This window comes from Notolepis coatsorum, assembly GCF_963971535.1.
Source record: "Notolepis coatsorum genome assembly, chromosome: 6".
Taxonomy (NCBI): Eukaryota; Metazoa; Chordata; class Actinopteri; order Aulopiformes; family Paralepididae; genus Notolepis; species Notolepis coatsorum.
The window spans coordinates 138618547-138640392 of record NC_140170.1 but is presented as its reverse complement, the minus strand read 5'-3'; the positions used below and the strand labels follow the sequence as shown (position 1 = coordinate 138640392).

The window sequence follows — 21846 nt, the reverse complement described above, 5'->3', positions numbered from 1 at the left end:
ATAAACTTTTCATCAATCAATGCAGGTCCAATAAACCATATAAAACACTAGGCCTGTACTAGTGTCGGTGGTTATGACTCACTATGGTGGCCACAACATGGCGCCCATACTCTAATCTGGCCAAACTCTAGTTGGGGTCGGGACATCGATGACGAATTGCACTTTACTGTTACACTCTGATTGTATTGTACTTGTGCTGTATTATGACAATACATTTGAATCGAATCTAAATTGTGCACCAGCCACCCAAGTTACACATCAGGTCTTCAAATGGCAAGACCGTCACATCCGGGTACTTTTTAATGTTATTTTCGGCAGGGAGAGTCGTCTGTGTAAAACCGCTGGTAGCCGCAGAACGTTTGTTTCCAACGTTATACAAGTTATGTCAAGCGATTACTTTCCAACATTGGCCGCCACTGTGAAAAGTTACGTTTGATCCGTTTTCAGACGAGTCTCCCACTGGTATTTTCACATTGAGACGTTTCCTTCCCCCATCTGGACATTTAATATATTAGTTACGCTTGTGACAACACTACGAGTGATGACTATTTATGGACAACGATGATATTCGGCGTGATTTATCTCCGTTTGTTTTGTCCTAGAACAAGTGTAGTTTGCGAACAAACGCCACCTGACCCCTATTTATTTCCAGAGTTGTTTTCTCCTAAGAGGCGCGACCAAAATAGAGGCGTGGCGATCGAAATTCAGCGCGGGTGACATGTGGGGGGGGGGGGGGTGATTGAAAACTGTTACTGTATTAACAGATTGCAGAATGGGTACAATACAGTACGGTTGCAGACCAGAGAAATACTTTCGTTTTGTTTACATCAGGGTCCCCCTGTGGCAACATTATTATTATTTTTTTAACAAAGCGCTCATATTATTGACCTGCAAGCAATGCTGATTCATTGTCGTGTGTGGCCCTGGGAAACCAACGCCGAACACCAATGGCGGGTATAAATCGTGCACTTTTGCTCCACACAGCATTTCACTGGTGCGCCGAGATTAGTTTGGTTCTACGCTCTTGATCTCGGTACGCTCTGCTTAGTTACATTTTTGTAAACCGCCTGTATGTTTGCTAGACTAGTAAAACAGGATATGCCTTATAGTCCGGTTTGATTTGGCAGGGCACGTGATTAGATTTATCTTTGAAGGCCCTTTCCAAGTTTCCCAGCAACCGTCCCATGGCAGACGAAGGACTTCTTTCATAATACGCCCATTGTTACTGCGGTGAGAGAGCAACATACCGATAGCCGTGTCACATGGCCCACTAAACCAAGCACCGGAACTTAGGACTACTACTCAACCCTTCCCCACCTCGTGTTGAAACGTGGCATAACATAACCGATATTACCGTATTTAGAATTCTTTGGCGACAATGGTCACAGTTCCAATGTTATAAAAACGGTGTGATGCATGCAGTTGGTACTTGATAGGCTGTTTAAATGCAGAGTGACACTGTAAAGATAAAAAGGAAAACACAAGCCAAGCTGCTAATCAGTTGGTCGGGAGGCTTTTTTTTTTAATAGTCTCCATGATCTTTAAAACAAACAAATGGTGGTATAACACAAGAGGTATCAAAGTGCTTAGCTACACATTATATTAAAATTAATATGGCTGTGGGATTTCCATGGTCTCTTAGCATAATATAGAAAGTAATACATTTCATATAGCATGCATGACATTTCCATTTTTAAAGAATTCTGCTAAAAATAAAACCTTTACCGTATTAAACTTTAGCTCCAAAGTGGCCGACCATGGCCACAAAACAGGATTATTTTAATCTTTTTTTTTTAACAGATGAGAGAATTAAGAGATACACAACATCTCACACCATACTTTACCTTAGGATTATGTTTTAAGACAATTATTGTGAAAGACCTTTTTTTTAACTCAGTCCTTCACAATTTTCAGACAACTTTAAAATCAATACAGTTTGACTGATAAGACTACACGGCAGAAACTGAAGTTGCACTCCAATTTTTTTTATACAATTTTAACTAGTGTAAACCGACCATTAACCCACAGAGTGCATGAAGTCGGGCCCTGCGCAAAGGCAAGCTCCGACACAGAAGCAACTCTCACAGAGTTCCACATTCACCCTCAAATTCCATCGCCAAAAAATCCAGGTATTGTATCTCTGAAAGTAGCTTCAAGTTTTTTCTTTTGCGTAAAGAAAAAACAAAATGCGACAAAGTCCAATAACTGCGGTATGTTCAAGGATGGCACGCGACAGATTATACAGTATATGGCCCAGACAGACGTACGTAAACACAAAAGATGGCCATTTGACAATAATAAGTAGTGTTTTTGTTTTCTATAGGGTAGGGGGGTCTTTGGGAGAAGAGTTGCATACACACAGTTTAATTTACACGTCAGAAAAGAGCGGTATCATGTCATCAGCAAAGTATCCTTCACTGAGGAGAAGTAACTTCACGGGGAGATCCTACATCTAATAAGTATTTTATGACAATTATAGAATATGTTGCTCCTTGAATTACAATAACAACAATATCGGACGACCACCACCAAAATACTACGTTCTATGTTCGCTCACCCTCCCCACCCCTCCTCCATATCTAAATTGGGGAAACTGGACGATAAGACATTATGGGCTTAAAACCTTCTTAAAAATGTGATATGATTTTACTCTATAGTGATGGCTCTTCCCTATGACTAGCAAAACTCAGTCCCCCCATTTGAAAAGGGAGATATCAACATTAAAAAGTTGTTGTTCTAGTTGCTTTCGACAAGGTCCTCTGGGAGGAGCCAGTCCCCATGCCCTCCGAAGCGAGCTGTGCTCCCCAACGTTTCCAGTCTGTGGCTCAGGAGAAGGAACAGAAGAAAAAAAAAATGACTTGAGTATGTTTGTCTTCTAGTGTTTGGGTCATGTCTTGTTTTCCTCTTTTTTTCTCTTTTCTTTTTTCCTAAGGTTGTTGTTGCTCGCTTGCATGCCGAGATCCTCCCGCTGTTGGGGAATGCTGCCCTCTGCTGGCCACTGTGGTAGCACTGCACGGTTGTACATCTCCACAGCGGGTGTCGTCCCTCAGAGCAGCTTCAGGCTTCCAGTGACGTTGTTTACCATCTCCTCCTCACCCATGATGGCCAGGACAGTGCGTGACCCTGCCTCCACCTGTCAAAGACCCCCCCCACCCCAGGGTGTATGGTTTTTAGTGCACTGTCTGACCACAACAGCTCACAAGCATATCCGGTCCATTCAAGAAATCAAAGACTAACACAGTATATGAAATTTAGTGGATGCTTCTATCCGCACCTTACAGTTCCATGCATGTGTAACGAGGTTGAAACCTTGCAATGGTAGCCCCTTGGTGTAAACTCACCCCTAAGGTAAGTATCCCAACTTCAACACCTGGATTGGATCCTTTTCAGGTGGCAGAATGGATAACTCGTATTTATCATTCGTGGTCACATGGTGCTAGTGAGTGGAGGGTTCCCGGTTCAAGGCTGTCGGGAGGACAGGTGCCAAGCACGTTGTGCCTGCTAGTACCTAATGACCACCGTTACACATGCATGCATTTTCAGTACGGTTGGTCCCAGTGGAAATGGAACCCATAACCCTGGCAGTGTTGGTGTCATGCTCTATCCATTCTGCTACACAGGGGAAGGAACCGTTACCTACCTATTGAGCTACACAGGGAATAGAACCCCTAACCCTGGCAGTGTTAGAGCACCCATTGAGCTACACAGGGAATAGAACCCATAACCCTGGCAGTGTTAGAGCACCCATTAAGCTACACAGGGAATAGAACCCATAACCCTTGTAATTAGATACAATATGCGATACTGGGTTAACAATCTCGATATGAGTAGATATTACAACAGTATTTTTAACAACTTGAATGATGAAAATATGACGTGATAATATGAAAATACGATGATATCACATACTAAACAGGATGCATACTGCAGTTCTTGATAGACAGGTTTAATATAGTTCTATGATCAGGTCATGCAGTGAAGCCTGTCCTGAATGCAGAGCACTAGTGAACTGGCCTACTGCAAATTCAGAAAAGTGGTAAAATGTCAAAAAGACATATTTGTTGAGCTTTTCAAACCAGAGTCGGATGCCATTGTGTAGAAGAATCAACAGGCAGACTGGTGATGGACCCTGACAGTGTTAAGAGCCATGCTCTACCCATCGATCTAAACAAGAACATTTATTTTTTATGTTGTGAAAACATTTATCATTAAGAATGGCCATCTAATATATCTTATGATATTAGTCTGACCACTCCATATACGTGTTGATGTGGACAGAGTTGTACCTGGGTGAGGCCTGCATCCTGTACCAGGTATGTGGGCAGGCTGAGGCTCATTGCCAGGGCCTGCAGTTCCAGGAGATGAGCCATGTTGGTTCCCTGCACCACCACCTTCTTGGCTCTGCACCAAAACAAGCACATCCACAGTTTCACTTCAATGACCATTGACCATATTCACAGCCATTTTGCTCTTATGTCATGATGGGATTCCTTTCTACTCTGGTGGGAAACAGGTTGGAAAGGAATCCCATCCCATCCTGAGCATAAATTGGCCACTGTGTGAATATGGTCAATAGATTTTATTACCATCAAACTGATTAGTGTTAAAGAGTTAACTAAACACATGGTCCTTTTGCTGCCCTAGTGGGTGATACTTTCACCCTGCCACCCACTCTGCCCTGCCCAATTAGAGATGTCAGAGTGACTTCATTCCCCATAGACAGACCTTGGTAGTACCTCCAAAGAGGCACTCTGACATCACAGATTGTGGTGGGGCAGGGTGAAAATATCAACTAAGAACATTTGATCCAGCAGGCAGGATCAACCAACCTTACCCTCCATGATCCCACTTCCAGGCCATCTCCCTCCAGCTGTTTTTCTCCTGAAGCGCCTGGTACAATCCCACCGCTGCGTGGCCCACCTGGGCCGCCACCTACAAAGTCAAACAGGCAGAGTTCAGGCCTACATACAAGGACCAACAACTGGAGCTTTTCTACAACTGCAGAATTGGAAGGGCAACTCCAATGCCACGTTTCCCCCACTGCTAATACTGATCCTGAGGCCTAAAGCAGCAGCTGCAATATATCAAGTACTTTTACTGAAAGGTGTACACAATTAGTTTAGGGTTACTGTCTGGGCATTATTAGTTTCTCTATTAACACATTGGTTGCCAGCAGGGGGTGTGCTATTTATCGCTTGAGTGCCAACGCTTTAGTCAATGAGAGGACAGGGATATTTGCGAACGCATAAACTATATCTTAAATTATGGCTATGTGTCTAATACAACAGTCGCTTATCAATGAATTGCTTGCAGTCAACATGTACGAAACGGATTGTTTTTTTCATCAGTACATTTCCGTTTTATACCGTTTTGAATACAAGTATAGTTTTGAAGATTTCTAGTGATTCCAGAAAATCCGCGAAAATAGCCCTTTACTGGAATACACAAAACATGTTGTAATTTTTCGGCCTATTTATGAATCGTTTTCAAATAAATGCTAGATTATCGATAGTATATGTGTACTTATGCACGCTAGAGAAGCAGGCTGAAAAATCGATTATCTATGCCCTGCCTGGCGCTAATGTTACGCACACACACATATGAGACACGTTGTGAAATCTGTGAAAAAACATCTGATTACCCCAAGACTGGTAAAATAAAGTCCTTACCTGTTCTGCAAAAAGATTAATCCAATTCCTGATCGCCATTCCAAATATCGATCGCGTTTATTGATCCAACGTTAGACCTCGAAACAGATAATCCACGCTGCTTTCGGTTGCCTCAATGAATGCAATAGTCTCAGGTTACATGGCTCAGAAGTCAAATGTGGAATCCGGAGTTTTTTTTTCTCATGCATTTTCCGTTGACTCCATTCCAATGGGTGCAATACCATCCGGGAGACGATAGGGGGCGGTATTTGCCCTTTCCGAGCTCAGAGCCAGTTCCAATGATAACGTGAGGCTGGATGGATGAAAAATGAATGGATATCGCTAATAAAATAAATAAGGATTAAACAACGAGATTTCTCGTCGTTGGCACCCAATGTGTTAAGAGAGAGGTAACATCTTTCAACTTGTCAAAAATGCAGAAAAAGTATTTTTCTCTCCATCTTCAATTGTTCTTTAAAGTAAAATACAACAAACAGCCAGCTTGCTGTATGTGTGCCACGCACATACTGGGTTATGATCTAGTCCAGCGGTTCTCAAACTACGGGTCGCGACCCAAAGTGGGGTTGTGGGTAGGTGACAGTGGGGCAAGTAAAAAAATTATTTGTTCTGGCAACATGGTTTGGCTAAATATGCCTCGTTTTATAAATGTGTATTAATAACATAGTGCTGTAATTAAATGTTCTAATAAATATGCGTGATCAAGTTCAACAACGCTTTTATTTTTATATTCCTTAATTCCACATTGAAATTGGATTGGATTGAGTGAAAAAGTGCATCAGAGAAAAACTCCACCCCAGGGTTTCCCCACCTCTGGCAAGCAGTGTCGTGTTACCAGATACACTGGCGAGGCTGGAAGCAGCTTGGATCATGCGTTTCGGACTATAACGTTGGATCAATAAACGCAATCAATATTTGGAATGGCGATCAGGAATTGGATTCATCTTTTTGCAGAACATCTGATCTGAGGTAAGGAATCTATGTTATCAGTTTTGGGTTAATCAGAGTTGTTTTTCACAGATTTCACAACGTGTGTGTGGCGTTAGGCGCTGAGCGTGGCAAGAATAAATGATTTTTCAGCCCGCTTTTGTATCGTGCATAAGAACACAAATACTCTCGAGCGTTTATTTGAAAACAATTCATAAATCAGCCGGAAAATGACAACGTGTTTTGTGTATTCCAGTAAATGGCTATTTTCGCGGAATTTCTCTGAAATTACTAGAACTCTCCAAAACTATACTCAATCCGAAAAAACAATCCGTTTGGTACATGTTGACAGCAAGCAAGTCATTGATAAGCGACGGGTGTATTAGACACATAGCCATAATTTAAGATATAGTTTTATGCGTTCGCAAATGTGCTCGTCCTCCCATTCATTAACCCTTTCTCTGCCACGCTTATATCCATCCTTATACCGTCCTCTGCCAGCTCTATTTGTCTATGGAGATGTTCCCCTTCTTTGCAGGGCTATAACTTTTTAAATTGTATTGCTAAATTGACATTACTATGGCCCATTCAACATCAAGTATCTATCGTTTAGGATGTAGCAACGTTCTACTTTTTCATTCACACATTCATACTAAAATATTGAAGGATTTGGGGTGCTTTTTCAATGTATGTGATGTATAGATTGGGGGGAGAGGATCACAGCTAAAACTGTGATCGAAATGTGCATGGAAGACGGTGATAGAACGGTGACCAGTGGATTGAATACACTGCCAGCGAGGGTGTTTGTTGACATTCCTTGTAAGAACATCTGAGATTAGAGTGTACTGTAGGCCCAGAGCAGGAGGGAGAGAGGTTCATCTTAATGAAAGTTTAATGGTGTAAAGGTTATTAACGCAGTTGTCATGACAACACGTCGCATGACAACCAGAAGGCGGGGCCGTCGTTGCGACGACGAACATCTATGAGTCGAACGGTGTTTCCGGGTGTAAAGCAGACTAGAATCTGACCAAGAGCGAGTAGGACTGAGATCACACAGAGACACTCTCTCCTCTCATTGAGAGGGGGGGGGGGGGGGAAGAAGGCCACATCAGCATTAGCTTCGGCTACCACGAGGATGGTCTCGGCTAACGAACAGGCCTGACCACTATTGGACTGAATAACAACAGGATGATAGACGAACACACCGAAAGATCATTAGAATAGACTCTTCAAGGACAATAACATCTGTTAACATCTGAGCTGAGGTTTCTGTTTAGAGAAATAAAACCACGCTTTTCCTTGTAAGGTATTTCACGTTGTCGAAGATTCTTACGGAGGTGGAGAATTATTATGGTTTATGGATTGCACTAACAGGGGAGATAAGGATCTTATCCGTCAGTATCGGAGACGTCAGGACCATTAAAATGACACAACGCAGAGGAATTGGATGGAGAGCCAACCAGACGAAGACGTGATACTGGCCAGTTTGATCAGGATCTTACAATATGGTCTAAAGTATAAATATGTTTTTATCGCTTTCTGCAGCATTCCATAGAACGTTATAGCCACAAATATATATATTAGATCATCAAATATAGTTTGATACCGATTGACGTCAGATAAAAAATGTCAATTGTACAAGGTCCTAATCGTCATCTGCTGGTGACCGGAGGGGGGGGGGGGGGTTTATAAGTCCGTGGCCGACGTTAAATGATTCATGTAGTATGGGTGATATGTTGATCATAGCAGTTTGCATGTATAATAATAATCAAACACGTAGCGTAGCGTTGGGCGATCAGCGTGGAGCAGAAAGTTCGTTATTATGGGATGTCGATCTAGTTGGTCCAGTTCCAGGTTGTATAATACTATATACGTCCAAATCATGTTGTTTATCGAGTTATTGGCAACGGATCGCTATCCAGTGTATCAAGCTGGAGTCCCGCTAGCGATAGCGAGTGGCCGGACGAAATATGGGTGAGCACCACGTCCTGCCGCTAACTTCCGGTTTTGGCGATTCACCGGTCTTGAACCGTTGGAGAGTTGAGAGGAGATCTACAGGAGATCTCAAGTCTCCGTGGGTGAAATATGATTGCCATGACAGATTTTTTAAATATTGATCTCAAAGACGCTGTACGACGTCATTGGCAGATTACGCATGGCGAGGAATGACGTCTAAAGTCGTCCTTGGCGATTAAAGGGTTAACGTGGTGGCATCCAAGCGATAAATCACCATATCCGGCTGGCAACCAATCTGTTAAGTGTGGGGTCGCAAAAGAAATGGGGTCGTGGTATAAAAAAGTTTGAGAACCCCTGATCTAGTCAAAGAGGACAGGTAGCCTGCTTGATCCCCAGCTCCAGTGTGCCAGCAGAGAGAGGGTTCTTTCTGTCTCTGTTTCAGTACACATCGGAGCTGTGTCTCCAGTGGAGCTCAGAGGGTGTCTCCGTTTATTTAACTCGACTCAACAACAAAGGCAATAGTCCGGAAACCCTGCATCACAGTGAAGATATGACATATTTGGTTCAGATTCAATGACTGTTGAGTATTTCATTCAAGCAGAAGTTCATACTAAAAACAGAATTCATGTCAGTTCTTAGTATCTAGCCAATTCAGTCAATGTGTGAACATAAACAAAGCAAGACACCAGAGACAAAAAGCTCTCATCTATGACATCATCAAGAGGCATGACTTGAGTTGCTCCATTAACTCACTGGAGGCCAAACCCGAGATAGTCCGGGTTAACTCACCATGCTCTGGGCGCCAAACCCAAGAATCTCGGGTTTTAATCCATATTTCTTTTATTAGCGATATCCATTCATTTTTCATCCATCCACTCCAGCCTGACGTTATCATTGGGAATGGGTCTGAGCTTGCAAAGGGCAAATACAGCCGCCTATCGTCTCCCGGATGGTATTGCACATCATTGGATTGGATGGGACTGTGCATCAAAAAAACAAGTCCGGTCCAGGTTTTACTTCTCGGGCATGCAGCTGGATACTATTGCATTGACTGGGGGGACTGGGAGCATCGTGGATTATGTGTTTTGGACTATAACGTTGGATCAATGGACGCGATCAATATTTGGAATGGCGATCAGGAATTGGATTAATCTTTTTGCATGACATCAGATGTGAGGTAAGGCCTTTATGTTACGAATCTTGGGGTAATCAGATGTTCCTTTCTCCGCCATCGGAGCATGTGTATGTGTGAGGTTCGCACCGACCAAAGTACGGAGAAGCGATTTTTCAGACCCCGCTTCTCTTCGTGCATGAGGACACATATACTATCGATAATCTAGCGTTTATTTGAAAACAATTCATAAATCAAGCGACAAATGGCACGCTTTCTAAGGAAATACATTTAAGCTCGATTTGCTGGAGTTTATTGAGATGAGACAGAACGCCCTAGAAATATATTGATATTCATCACGGTATAAAATGGAAATGTATGTATGAAAAAATTCTGTTTCGTGCATGTTGACTGGAAGCAACTCATTGACGATCACTGTGCTATTTAGATCTATTGCTATTATATTTTATATGTTTTATGCACTAGCAAATAAGTCCTATTCTCCATTGGATAAAGCGTTGGCGCTGTTGGCCCTGAATGAGTTAACAGTGACTTGTAGACTGAATTTGTTGAGGCATGTAATGAATACATAGTACATGAGATGGAGTTCTATACCGTGACATGTGATCACTGCGGTGGCAGCCAGCATGAGGCTGGAGGACGAGTGACGTAGAACAGCAAGGACAAAATCACAATTTTCACTGCATTATTGCTATTACACATCATTAGTATTATCTGTTGGCCCAAACGAGGCATATTCGGATGAGAATATATATATATATTTTTTTTAATGATCTTTTTCCTCCTTTTTTTCTGTTTTTCTCTTATCCCAATGTTAGTCGTTATGCCAATTCCCAATCCCCTTCCTGGTCGTTGCGCACTCTACCCCCTACCGTCGGTCTGGGAGGGCGGAGACTAGGGCTAAACGATTAATCAATTTTAAATCGAAATCGCGATTTGAAATGATGCAATTAGCAAATCACAAAAAAATAAATATCGCAATTGTTTTTTTTCTTCATTTATTTAACCAGTAAGTCCCATTGAGATACAAGATCTCCTTTGCAAGTTGTTGTTATTGTTGTAGGAACGGTTTGGGAGAGGGAGGTAAGGGGTTTTAGATTGTGTGTTGTGAAGAGGGAGAGTAAAGTACAGAAAAAAAGGTACCGTTGGGTACCAGTATCGCTTCCCAGGTCAAAAGAAACATTTTCAGGCTCTGTGTCCCGAACAGACCCACGCGTAGGCCAGATGCAAGCCGCATTTTACAATAAACCTCCGTGGGGCTGCTTAAAAGAAATGTATAATCGCAAATTTTATCGCAATCGTAATATCTGTCAGAAAAATCACAATTCGATTATTTACCAAAATCGTGCAAGCCTAGCGGAGACTATCACATGCTTCCTCCGACACATGTGTACCCAGCCCACCGCTTCTTTTCACCTGGCAGCGCGGAACGTGTGGAAGGTCACACTACCTCTCTTAGATCCTTCCCTTGCTGTGCAGGCGCCCCGACCGAACTGTAGGAGTCGCTGTTTACAACGACCAGGACCCACCCTCGCCGGGTTTCCCACCCTCTAACACTGCCAATTGTGTTAGTATGGACGGTCGGCCAACCCGGAAGCACCACAGCTGGATTCGATCCCACTGTCTATGTGGTGGTAGACAGACGCTTAGTCCGTTGCACTTCAACTCGAGCAACCCCCTCCATCCCCCCAACTGCCCCCTCATCTCTGGTGCAGCCTGTCTGCCCCCCGCGGCTTGAAGACCCACTCCCCCCCCCCCCCCCCCCCCAACACCTGAGATCCCCACAGTATGGCTCTCTGCAGACCAGGTGAGTACACAGCTGAGCAAGTTACACGCAGGCAAGGCTGCAGGTCCTGATGGGGTGAGCCCAAAGGTACTCAAAACCTGTGCCTCTCAGCTGTGTGATGTGCTCCAGTTCATATTCAATATGAGCCTGAGGCTGCAGAGAGTCCCGACACTGTGGAAAACCTCCTGTGTGGTCCCTGTCCCCAAGTGCCCGCGTCCCAGCACGTCCAATGACTACAGGCCAGTGGCTCTAACCTCTCATATAATGAAGACCATGGAGAGGTTAGTCCTGGAGCAACTCCGCCCGGTGACCAAACCCCACCTAGACCCACTCCAGTTCACCTACCAGCCCCGACTGGGGGTAGAGGATGCTGTCATCTACCTGCTGAACCGAGCCTACACTCACCTAGACAAGCCGGGGAGCACTGTGAGAGTCATGTTCTTTGACTTCTCCAGTGCTTTTGATACCATAAGGCCTGGGCTACTGGGTGAGAAGTTGGAAGCGATGCAAGTAGAGGCCCCCCTGGTGTCCTGGGTTGTGGACTATCTGACGGGAAGACCACAGTACGTGCGCCTACGGAGCTGTGTGTCAGACAGACTGGTCAGCAACACCGGGGCCCCGCAGGGGACAGTCCTCTCTCCCTTCCTCTTCACTGTCTACACCAACGACTTCCACTATCGGTCAGAGTCCTGCCACCTTCAGAAGTTTTCTGATGACTCTGCGATAGTGGGATGTATAAAGGACGGTGACGAGAGGGAATACCGGGAACTGGTAGTGGACTTTGTCACATGGTGCGATAAAAACCACCTGCAGCTAAATGTGGCGAAGACCAAGGAACTGGTTGTGGAGCTGGGGAGGAGGAGGAGTGCACCTGTGACCCCCGTTTCCATCAGGGGAGTTGATGTGGACATGGTTGAGGTGTACAAATACCTCGGTGTGCACATCGACAACAAACTGAACGGGTCAAAACATGCAGAAGCACTATACAAGAAGGGCCAGAGCCGACTCTACTTCCTCAGAAGGCTGAGATCCTTCAATGTCTGTACAAGGATGTTGAGGATGTTCTATGAGTCAGTGGTGGCGGGCGCCTTCTTGTACGCTGTGACCTGCTGGGGCAGCGGACTGAGAGCAGTGGACACATCCAGGCTGGATAAGCTGGTCAGGAAGGCCAGCAGCGTGGTTGGGGTGGAGCTGGACTCTCTAGCGAGGGTGGCAGAGAGGAGCCTCGCTAAGCTCCAGGCCATCAGGGAAAACCCCACCCACCCACTATACACAGACTTGGCTGAAAGGAGGAGCATGTTCAGTGCTAGGCTCACACTACCCAAATGCAGCACTGAACGGCACAGGAAGTCCTTCATTCCAACAGTCATCAGACTATATAATGCATCACTGTGCCTCACTGCATCACTGAGCACAGAGCGGCAGCTCAATAGTGGCAGGAGGCCGCGACTAGCGGCCTCCAGGCTCCACAACAGGGGGCAGCGACGGCTGCCAGACATTGATCTAAGTCTTATTGGAACCCAAGGAGGACAATACACTACCTGAAGCATACTGCAGCACCTTGTGACACTGTGAATACTGGAATATATATTTCATTTAGTTAGATTTAAATTATAATTATATTGACCAAATTGTTTACACTGCTTCCCCCATGCTCAGTATATTCTTACTATATTTATTTCTGTATATTTTATTTCATTTAATTTTATTCTATTTTACTCTACTCTTATCCTAGGCAACTTGATTTGATTTGTGTTATTATTCTAATTTGTGACCTGTCCTGTCTAAATGTTTAAATGTTGAGCGATTTGCAGTGTCAAATTTCCCACGGGATAATAAAAGTATTTCTATTCTATTCTATTCTACCCGGCCGCCCGAAATTAGAATATTAATGATACAAATTTAAACTTTTTTTCCCCCACATTTGACTGGCAGTTTAGTACTCAAATGTATTATTCTTAAAATTTGAATTCAATTAATTATGACAGCCCTAAACAAAGACTTATTTTCGGATGTTTAGCTGGTATCGAAAAATAGGAGTGGCTACTATGTTACAAATTGATTTATATCGCTGTGCTTGATGCAATGTATAAATGTAAACAAAGTGGCGTGATGAGGAATTGCTAGAGCATGCATGCATTATCATGAGACTGGCACTTGGAGCGTGTCTCAAGCGATCAATGCAAGGTCTGAACTAACTGACCTTCCCGACGCCCATGGCCAGGTCCATGTTTACCACAAACACCATCTTGAACATGAGGTCGTCATCTCCTTCCTCCTGAGGGACAAAGCAGAGGGAGAGAGAGAGAGAAACTGAGTGTCAGTTGGGACAACATCCAGGAGAGCTAAATGTACCACTGTGTAGCTGTGGGAACTAAGTCTAAGTTATGGGCACCTCATTCTCCAGCTTGTTGAAGTAGTACATCGCCGCCTCCTCAGCAGAAACATTCCGAGTGTGTAGGAGTGCCTGGAGTGGTAAGGAAAAAAATGCCATCATTAATATACCATTGTTAACCCTTTGGGTGCCGTTAACGTAGAACTACGTTTATGTCGCCCGACGGTTGAGTGCTGGAAACGTAGATCTAAGTTTTTTTTCTCACTGTATTTCTTTTATTTGCTATTGCCATTCATAATTCAGCGGGGCACCTTGTGCATGCTGTACTGAATGTGTCTGAGCTGGCAGACGGTCTTATACCACCCAGTCTAACGCCTTCGGCCGCTATTGGATCACTGTGGATAGCTGGAATGGCGATCAGATAATTGGATACTTTTTTTTTGGCGATCAGATAATTGGATAATTTTTTTTGCATTACATCAGAGACCAGGTAAGGACTCTATATATCCAATCTTGCGTTGATCTGATATTTCTTTCTCCCACGATTGAAGCTATCTGTGTGTGCTGTGTGTGGCTGTTTACCGTTGGGGGGGGGGGGGGGGCGCGCTCCAGGGCCCATTTCATGTATGCACGAGGAGACATAATGATAATCTAGCATTGATTTCAGGAAGATTCGATAATCAGGCGAAAAATGACAGCGTGATAACTGGATTCCACTAAAACGCTATTTTCACGTCTTTTTCCTGGAATTACACAGAAGCACCCAAACTATATTCATATTCAAAACGGTATAAAACGGAAATGTACGGATGAAAAAATTATCCGTTTTTTGCACGTTGACTGGAAGCAACTCACTGACAATCAACTGTGTCATTAGACCCATAGCTATAATATAAAATATAGGTTTAGCTCTACAAATAAGGTGAGCGTTTACATGGGGTTAATGGGCGGCAAGGCCAGATGCACTTCCCGGAAGGGGCGTGGCACTCAATGTGTTAACCCATTCTCTGCCGGAGCTTATTCTCACTATTAGTCTATGGAGATGTTCACCTTCTTTGCAGGGCTATAACTTTTAAAATTGTATTGCTAAATTGACATTACTATGGCCCATTCAACATCAATTATCTATCGTTCAGGATGTAGGAACGTTTTACTTTTTCATTCACACATTCATACTAAAATACCGTCCAGAGTATAAATATGTTTTTATCGTTTTCTGCTGTACTTCATAGAACGTGAGATATAGCCATAAATGCATATATTAGATGATCAAATGCAGTTTGATACCGATCAACGTTATATTAAAGATTTCACATGTACATGATCCTAAACGTCATGACTGGTCATCTGCTGGTGACCGTGGGTCGTTTATAATGCAATGACCGACGTTAAATGATTCATGTAGTATGGGTGATATATAGATCAGAGCAGTTTGTATGGTTAATAATAATCAAAAACGCTGAAACTCACGGCAGCTTCCTCGTAGCGATGGGGGATGATACTGGAGCAAAAAGATCGCTATTATGGGATGTTGATCTAGGTGATCCAGTTCCGGTTTGTATAATACTAATATACGTCCAATCATGTTGTTTATTGAGTTATGGCAACGGATCGATATGCACGGTGTCTGGATAGAGTCCCGCGAGCGATAGCGAGTGGCCGGACGGAATAGCGGACGGACTAAGCACTTCCGGTCACTTCCGGTTTTGGCAACTCGCCGATCGGCCACCAGGTGGCGGTGTTGGAGAGTTGAGCAGAGATCTACAGCACCAGTCAAGACTCCGTGGGTGAAATGTGAATACCATGACAGAAATTTGAAATATTGATCTCAAAGATGCTGTAAAACGTCATTGGCAGATTACGCATGGCGAGGAATGACGTGGTAACACGTCATTGGCGAGTAAAGGGTTAAAAGGCAAACCAGAAAGTACAAGGTCAGAGAATAGAACAGAATAGCATTTTTCTTTTTATATATATTAAATGTGCTGCATTTATATAGCACTTTAATCTAAAGCACTTTATAACTCACACATTCACACACCGACAATGAAGACAACCATTCAAGATGCCAACCTGCTCACCGGCAGCAGTTAGGAGTTAGGTCGGTGTACAGTCTCACTCACGCTGCCAGGAGGAGCCAGAATCAAACCGGGAAACTTCTGATTAACAGATGACCGCTCTACCTCCAGAGCCACTGTTGCCCCTATTATTATATCATTATAATAACTAAGTTAAGCTGCAGCATATAGTTTTTTAGCCTACCTGTTTGGCAGCTTCTTCTGGGATGTCAAGCTCTCTCAGCTGCTGCAAGAACACAGGGTTGACCTCCTGAGAGCCTGCGTCTGGGCCCGACTGTTCGGAGGGTTCCATTATTAGCTGAGGAAAAAGGATTGATTGATTGATTTAATTGAAAACCTTATTAAACAGATTGCAGAATGGGTACAATACAGTACGGCTCTATACAAACAACTGCTAAGAGGATGCAGACCAGCAGAAAGACTTTCGTCTCGTTTACATCAGGGTCGGAGGGTCCTCCATTTTTAATTAATCAAGACATACAATATACAGTACTGTGTAAGAAAAAGAGATCATAAAAAAATATATATACATCCGAAGGGGAAGAAATTGTACATTGGAGGGGGTTGGGTGGGGGGGATTTGGACATTTACCGGGGGGCAGTTTCTAATTGCAGCCACCCGTAGGTGCTCTTTGAGAGGAAATAAACGCAATGTAAACAACCTGTGCTGGATCAGATGTAAACAGCCTACACAATGCTGGATCAGGTGTAAAAGACATAACCACCATACAACACCACAACAGGTGGATACACATACCACCTTTTCACCAATAATAATTCTGAATACTGATATACAGCCTACTGATCCCACCCATTATCAGTACAGACAGACATATACCCTTAGTTTAGAGTCATTAGACAAAGATGATTGGAGATGTAATACATTTTTCGCCATTGTAGAGCTCTAACATTCTTATATATACCCTGTTTTAGTCTGGTATCGCAATATACAGTACTACCAGATTGATTGATTGATTGATTGATTGACAACTTTATTAACAGATTGCAGAATGGGTACAATATAGTACAGCTCAATACACACAATTGTTAAGGGGATGCAGACCAGAGAAAGACGTTCGTCTTGTTTACATCAGGGTCCCCCATTTTCAATTCATCAGGACATATATGACATACATGACATACAGATAGACAGTACTGCTACATCTATACATTTATGACATACCAGATTATACAGTACCGTTTGTGATACAAAAAGAGTCCAGAAAAGAGAGTATATACATTTGACGTAAAAACTGTACATTGGGGGAGGTTGGGTGGGTGGGGATGGGGAGGGGGCTGTACATTGGAGGTGGTTGGGTGGGTGGGGTGGGGGGGTTGGGTAGGAGGGGGGGGGGGGTGGGGGGGGAAACACTGTACAACTGTACAAGCAAAACTGTACATTGGAATATTGACAAAACCATACTTGGCCATTTACTGTACATTGGAGGGGGTTGGGTTAGGACATTTACAAGGGCCAGTTTCGAATTGCAGTCTCCCTTAGGTGTTCTTTGAGAGTGGTTTTGAAAGTGGGTAGTGATTCACATTCCTTTACAGCTTTGGGTAGAGCATTCCACATTGATGTGGCATAATTGCGAAACGTGTTTAGTCCCTTGTTTGAGCCGAATCTGGGTTTAACATGATTTGTGGAGCTCCCTCTGGTGTTGTGATCGTGGTATTCACTGACCTTTGGGAAGTATTTTGACATGTACATGGGTACCTTGGTCGTGTAGTGTATCTTGTAGACCAGGCCCATTGCAAGTTGCTGTACTCTGTCGTCTACTCTAAGCCATCCTAGGTTGTCAAAGTGGGCAGGGGTGAGGTGGGTTCTAGGAGTAAGGTCAAGCAGTAGTCTAACCAGTTTGTTTTGAGATGTTTGTAATTTAGTTTTTAGCGCCTTTGAGGTGCTTTGGTACCATGAGGTGCAAGCATAGTCGTAGTACCCTTGAATGAGTGCTCCTGCTAGAGTATTCAGGGTATTCTTGTTTACCAGAGAGGAGATCCGGTACAAGAATCGAGTTCGTTGGTTGACTTTTTTTTATTACATTGGATGCCATTTTGTCACAGGAAAGATTAGCCTCTAGGATGGAACCCAGGTAGGTAATTTCATCTTTCCTTGTGACAATATTGTCACCCACTGTAACTGAGAAGCCGTCGGTCTTGCTGAGTTTGTTATTTGAACCGAAGAGAATGGACTCTGTTTTGCCCATGTGTAATGATAGTTTGTTATCAGCGAGCCATATGCAGATGTTGCCTAGTTCCGAGCTGAGGGTTTTTTCAACCTGTAACTTGTTCTTGTCAGAGACCAGCAGGGCTGAGTCGTCTGCGAACAAGAACAAGTTGCAGTCACAAGCTGACGACATGTCATTTGCATAAATTAGGAACAGTAGCGGACGGTCCTAGTATGCTTCCTTGTGGAACACCACAGCTCACTGGGAGGGGGGGGGGGGGGGTAGAGTACCGTTTACCTCCACCATCTGTTCTCTCCCCTCCTGGTAGGATTGCATCCAGCTCACTGATAGACTATCAAAACCAATTGCTTTTAGCTTGTCAATCAGAATGGAGTGATTGACAGTGTCGAAGGCTTTTTGTAGGTCCAGCATGACCAGTGTCATTCAGTACTACCTGTGCACCCCTAAACACCACTCTCTTTACATGATATCATATGAAGACAATTGCCAAAACATAAGGAAAGAGTAGCAGGAATTAGAACAAAAGCTAGAGGTAAGCAGCATTGATTGATTGGTTGATTGATTGATTGAAAACTTTATTAACAGATTGCAGAATGGGTACAGTACGGTACAGCTCAATACATACAATTGTTAAGGGGATGCAGACCAGAGAAAGACTTTCGTCTTAGAAACAACTATGGCACAACTAGCAGGTTGGCTTTCTACAACATGATCTCCAAAGGCCTAAATGAGGTTTACTAGATAGATAGAGCTAGCTGAACGGTATTTGCTAAGATAACGCTAGGTTTATAAAAGTTAAACTAAACGATGGCTGTCAAAGTAGACGCGTTAACTACTAGCTAACGTTAGCGAGCCTCGTCATTTGCCAGCAACATCTGCAACACAATATCTACTCTGAGCTAGCTGACGTTATTGTCCTTTGGGCTGAATAAAATAAAACTTAACGCCACCCCCCTCGCATGCATTATTTACTGCATTCCTGAAGGTTTATGGAGGAACGCTGCCACTCCTCAGTCATGCGTAACGCTGCCTGTCAACAACAGCGAGCTCACTCGCTACCGTTACAGCAGTTGGCTCTGCTGGTGCTGCTGCTGGCCCGACGTTACACTGCAACGTTAGTTGAGCTCATGGAAGTTACCTGTGCTGCGCAGCTCGCTTGTTGTTAGCAATAATCCCCGGTGATGATTTGCTGCAAACGCTGGCTTGCAGACTCGTATTCCCTTATTATTGTCCAACTGCGGCTAAACAACTTCTTGTTGATAAATTAATGGCATTCATTGAAAGCTGGGCGTGTTGTGTTTCAGCGATGTTCCTACCGGATGCCGCCACTTTGTAAAAATCCGTGTAACTTCCGGCCCGTTCCCCAATGTGGTGCGGCTTCTCGAGATTCACGTTACTAGTTCCCAAACAGGTTATAGCTACGATTGTTTGTTTCTATAATAATACGAATAATAATAATTATATGGCGTTTTTAAGTTTTTCCACATTTACCATAACATACGCATGTATGTATTTACTTATTTATAAAGACAAAATACAATACAAATCATTTTATGAATACTTTATTACTTCACCATCTGAATTTGCACTTTCTCTTATTAAAACAGGTTAAATCGCTACAGTTACATTATTAAATCATTATGTACAATGATATTAACAGACAAAATAAGAAACATCCTTAAAATTGCTCCCTGCAGAGCCTGCTCTACACAGCTGAATGTATACAGCCTAACAACAATTGTTACAATTTCCCTCAAATGGCCTGCCTTAATCACCACAGGACTTCATACCATCTACACTGAAAGCATGTGACGGTACAAATCATATTCAGTCATTAGTTGCTTGTGTGTTATGTAGTGATAACCTATGGCCTACATTCTGACATGACATCTATGGAAAACCTGTGTATACACACACGATAAAGCCCCAAGGCAGATATATGGTACTTTGCACACTTCAGTTCATGGTTCTTATGTCAACCAGGTGTTTGGATTTCAGTGAGCATAATTAAGTCAGTTTAAAGATAGGCCTCCTGATTGCCAGTCCCGTTTTTGGTCACTGTTAACGACTATAGGAAGCCAAGGGTGCAACCACAACCTCAGTCCTTTAAAAGATGTGATCAAATATACAGTACATCAGTTTACATCAACTCAGATTTGTCAGTCAATGTCTCTGGTACATAGCTTTACCAGTGGAGTATGATATCCGTTGTGATAACATGATGAAAAACACCAACTGATGCAGTAAAACAGAATAATCCATCACGAAAATGAAGATGACAAAAAACAGTGTTCTTCATCAGGGTTGGGAAGGTTACTCTAAAAATGTAATCCATTATAAATGACTATAAATGACCTGCTAACATTTTTAACCAGCGACCATAATCCAATGTATTGCACCAATTCTGTAATTTAATAGGATTACTCTGAATTACCTTTGCTGCAATTTCAAAGTCACAGTCATCATCAGCATTTACAACTGTGATTAACCATGATTTAAAATTACATAAAATGACATTCACATCCACAATCTAATAGAATAAATGCAGTTGACCTTTAAACATGTTTGTTAATTCAACAAGTATTACCCTTCTTTAAAAAATATATTACCAATTACAGTACTTTTGTAATCAGCTTATAACTGCAATACCATCACATGTAACTTGTTTCCCAACCCTGTGGTTGTACATATTCCATTTCAACCTGGCAGAACAGCAGATACGCCTTGGTGTCGAGATAAAAAAAAAAAAACGTGTGTCCTTTATGAGAACTTTATAAGGGAGCCCAACAATGTGAATAAGCATGACACCTGAATGATAAAATAAAACTCTGCGTGTGAATAACAAAAATCCCAAGAAAAAGTACCATAGTGTAGGCTTGCAGTGACTTGAAAAACTAAAAGGAATGTTAAAAATGTACAAATATGCATGAATTACACCATAAAATACTGTGGGGCACACATGTATCTAAAATGAGTGTTTTTTTTTTACGTAAAGGTTTTTGCTTTGTTTTTCTTTTCATGCCTCTCCAGTGACTTTTACCCTACAGAAACATCAACATGATTATAAAGCAAGAAAAAAAACACAAGTCCAAGTAAACTATTCAGTTTTGAAGTACCTGTCAAATGCCGAACCATTTTTTCAATCTGAATATATCATCCCATTTTGGGACCTAAAACAGAAATCAATGCAAATGACCATGAAAAGTGTGTTTGTGTCTGTGTGCACGTGCATGCATATGTGCGTGTGTACGCTTACCCAGCAATGGTGCCAATGAGTATGCATTACTGAATATGCACAATGCCACGTATCCTTATCATTGCTGGGCTTTCGCTATGTGCTGGGCTTTCTCATTGCTATCCCACAGCAAATTTTGTGTGTGTGTGTGTGCGTGTGTGTGTGTGTGTGTGTGTGTATGGGGGAGGGGGGGGTTAACTTCAACAGCATAAGAAAATGTTGGAACAAGAAGCAGTTGATGCAGCATCGTAAGCTGAGGTAGAGTGGAGGTAAGTGATGCAACTCCTGTGAGTTCTTGATGTGTAGGAAAGTAATTTCACTTTGTTTAGTAGGGAGTCAGTATTTATTTATTTCTATATGGATACCCATAAGCTGTTACCAATGTAACAACTACTCTTCCTGGGTCCAACGGTGATAATGAAAGAGTTTCATTCCAAAAATTGTTAAAAAACGCATTTTATTGTGAAATTAACCTTGATGGATTATTATTTTCTATTTATTTTCATGTGATGAGTAGTGATTCAGGTGAAACTGAATGTGTGA

The 21846-nt window shown here is 42.9% G+C and overlaps 1 protein-coding gene across 1 annotated transcript; it reads right to left on the bottom strand.

Annotated features, from left to right (window-relative positions):
- Positions 1-2449: 2449 nt before the first annotated feature.
- On the bottom strand, positions 2450-19381 carry LOC311230631 (putative peptidyl-tRNA hydrolase 2). The gene is made up of 7 exons (XM_084316974.1): positions 19207-19381; positions 16065-16178; positions 13863-13934; positions 13671-13745; positions 4835-4932; positions 4287-4401; positions 2450-3133 (listed from the first exon to the last, which is right to left on the bottom strand). Exons 2-7 carry the CDS (start codon positions 16170-16172, stop codon positions 3047-3049), a joined length of 555 nt encoding a protein of 184 aa, XP_084173100.1. The 5' UTR covers positions 16173-16178; positions 19207-19381; the 3' UTR covers positions 2450-3046.
- Between the last annotated feature and the right edge of the window lie 2465 nt (positions 19382-21846).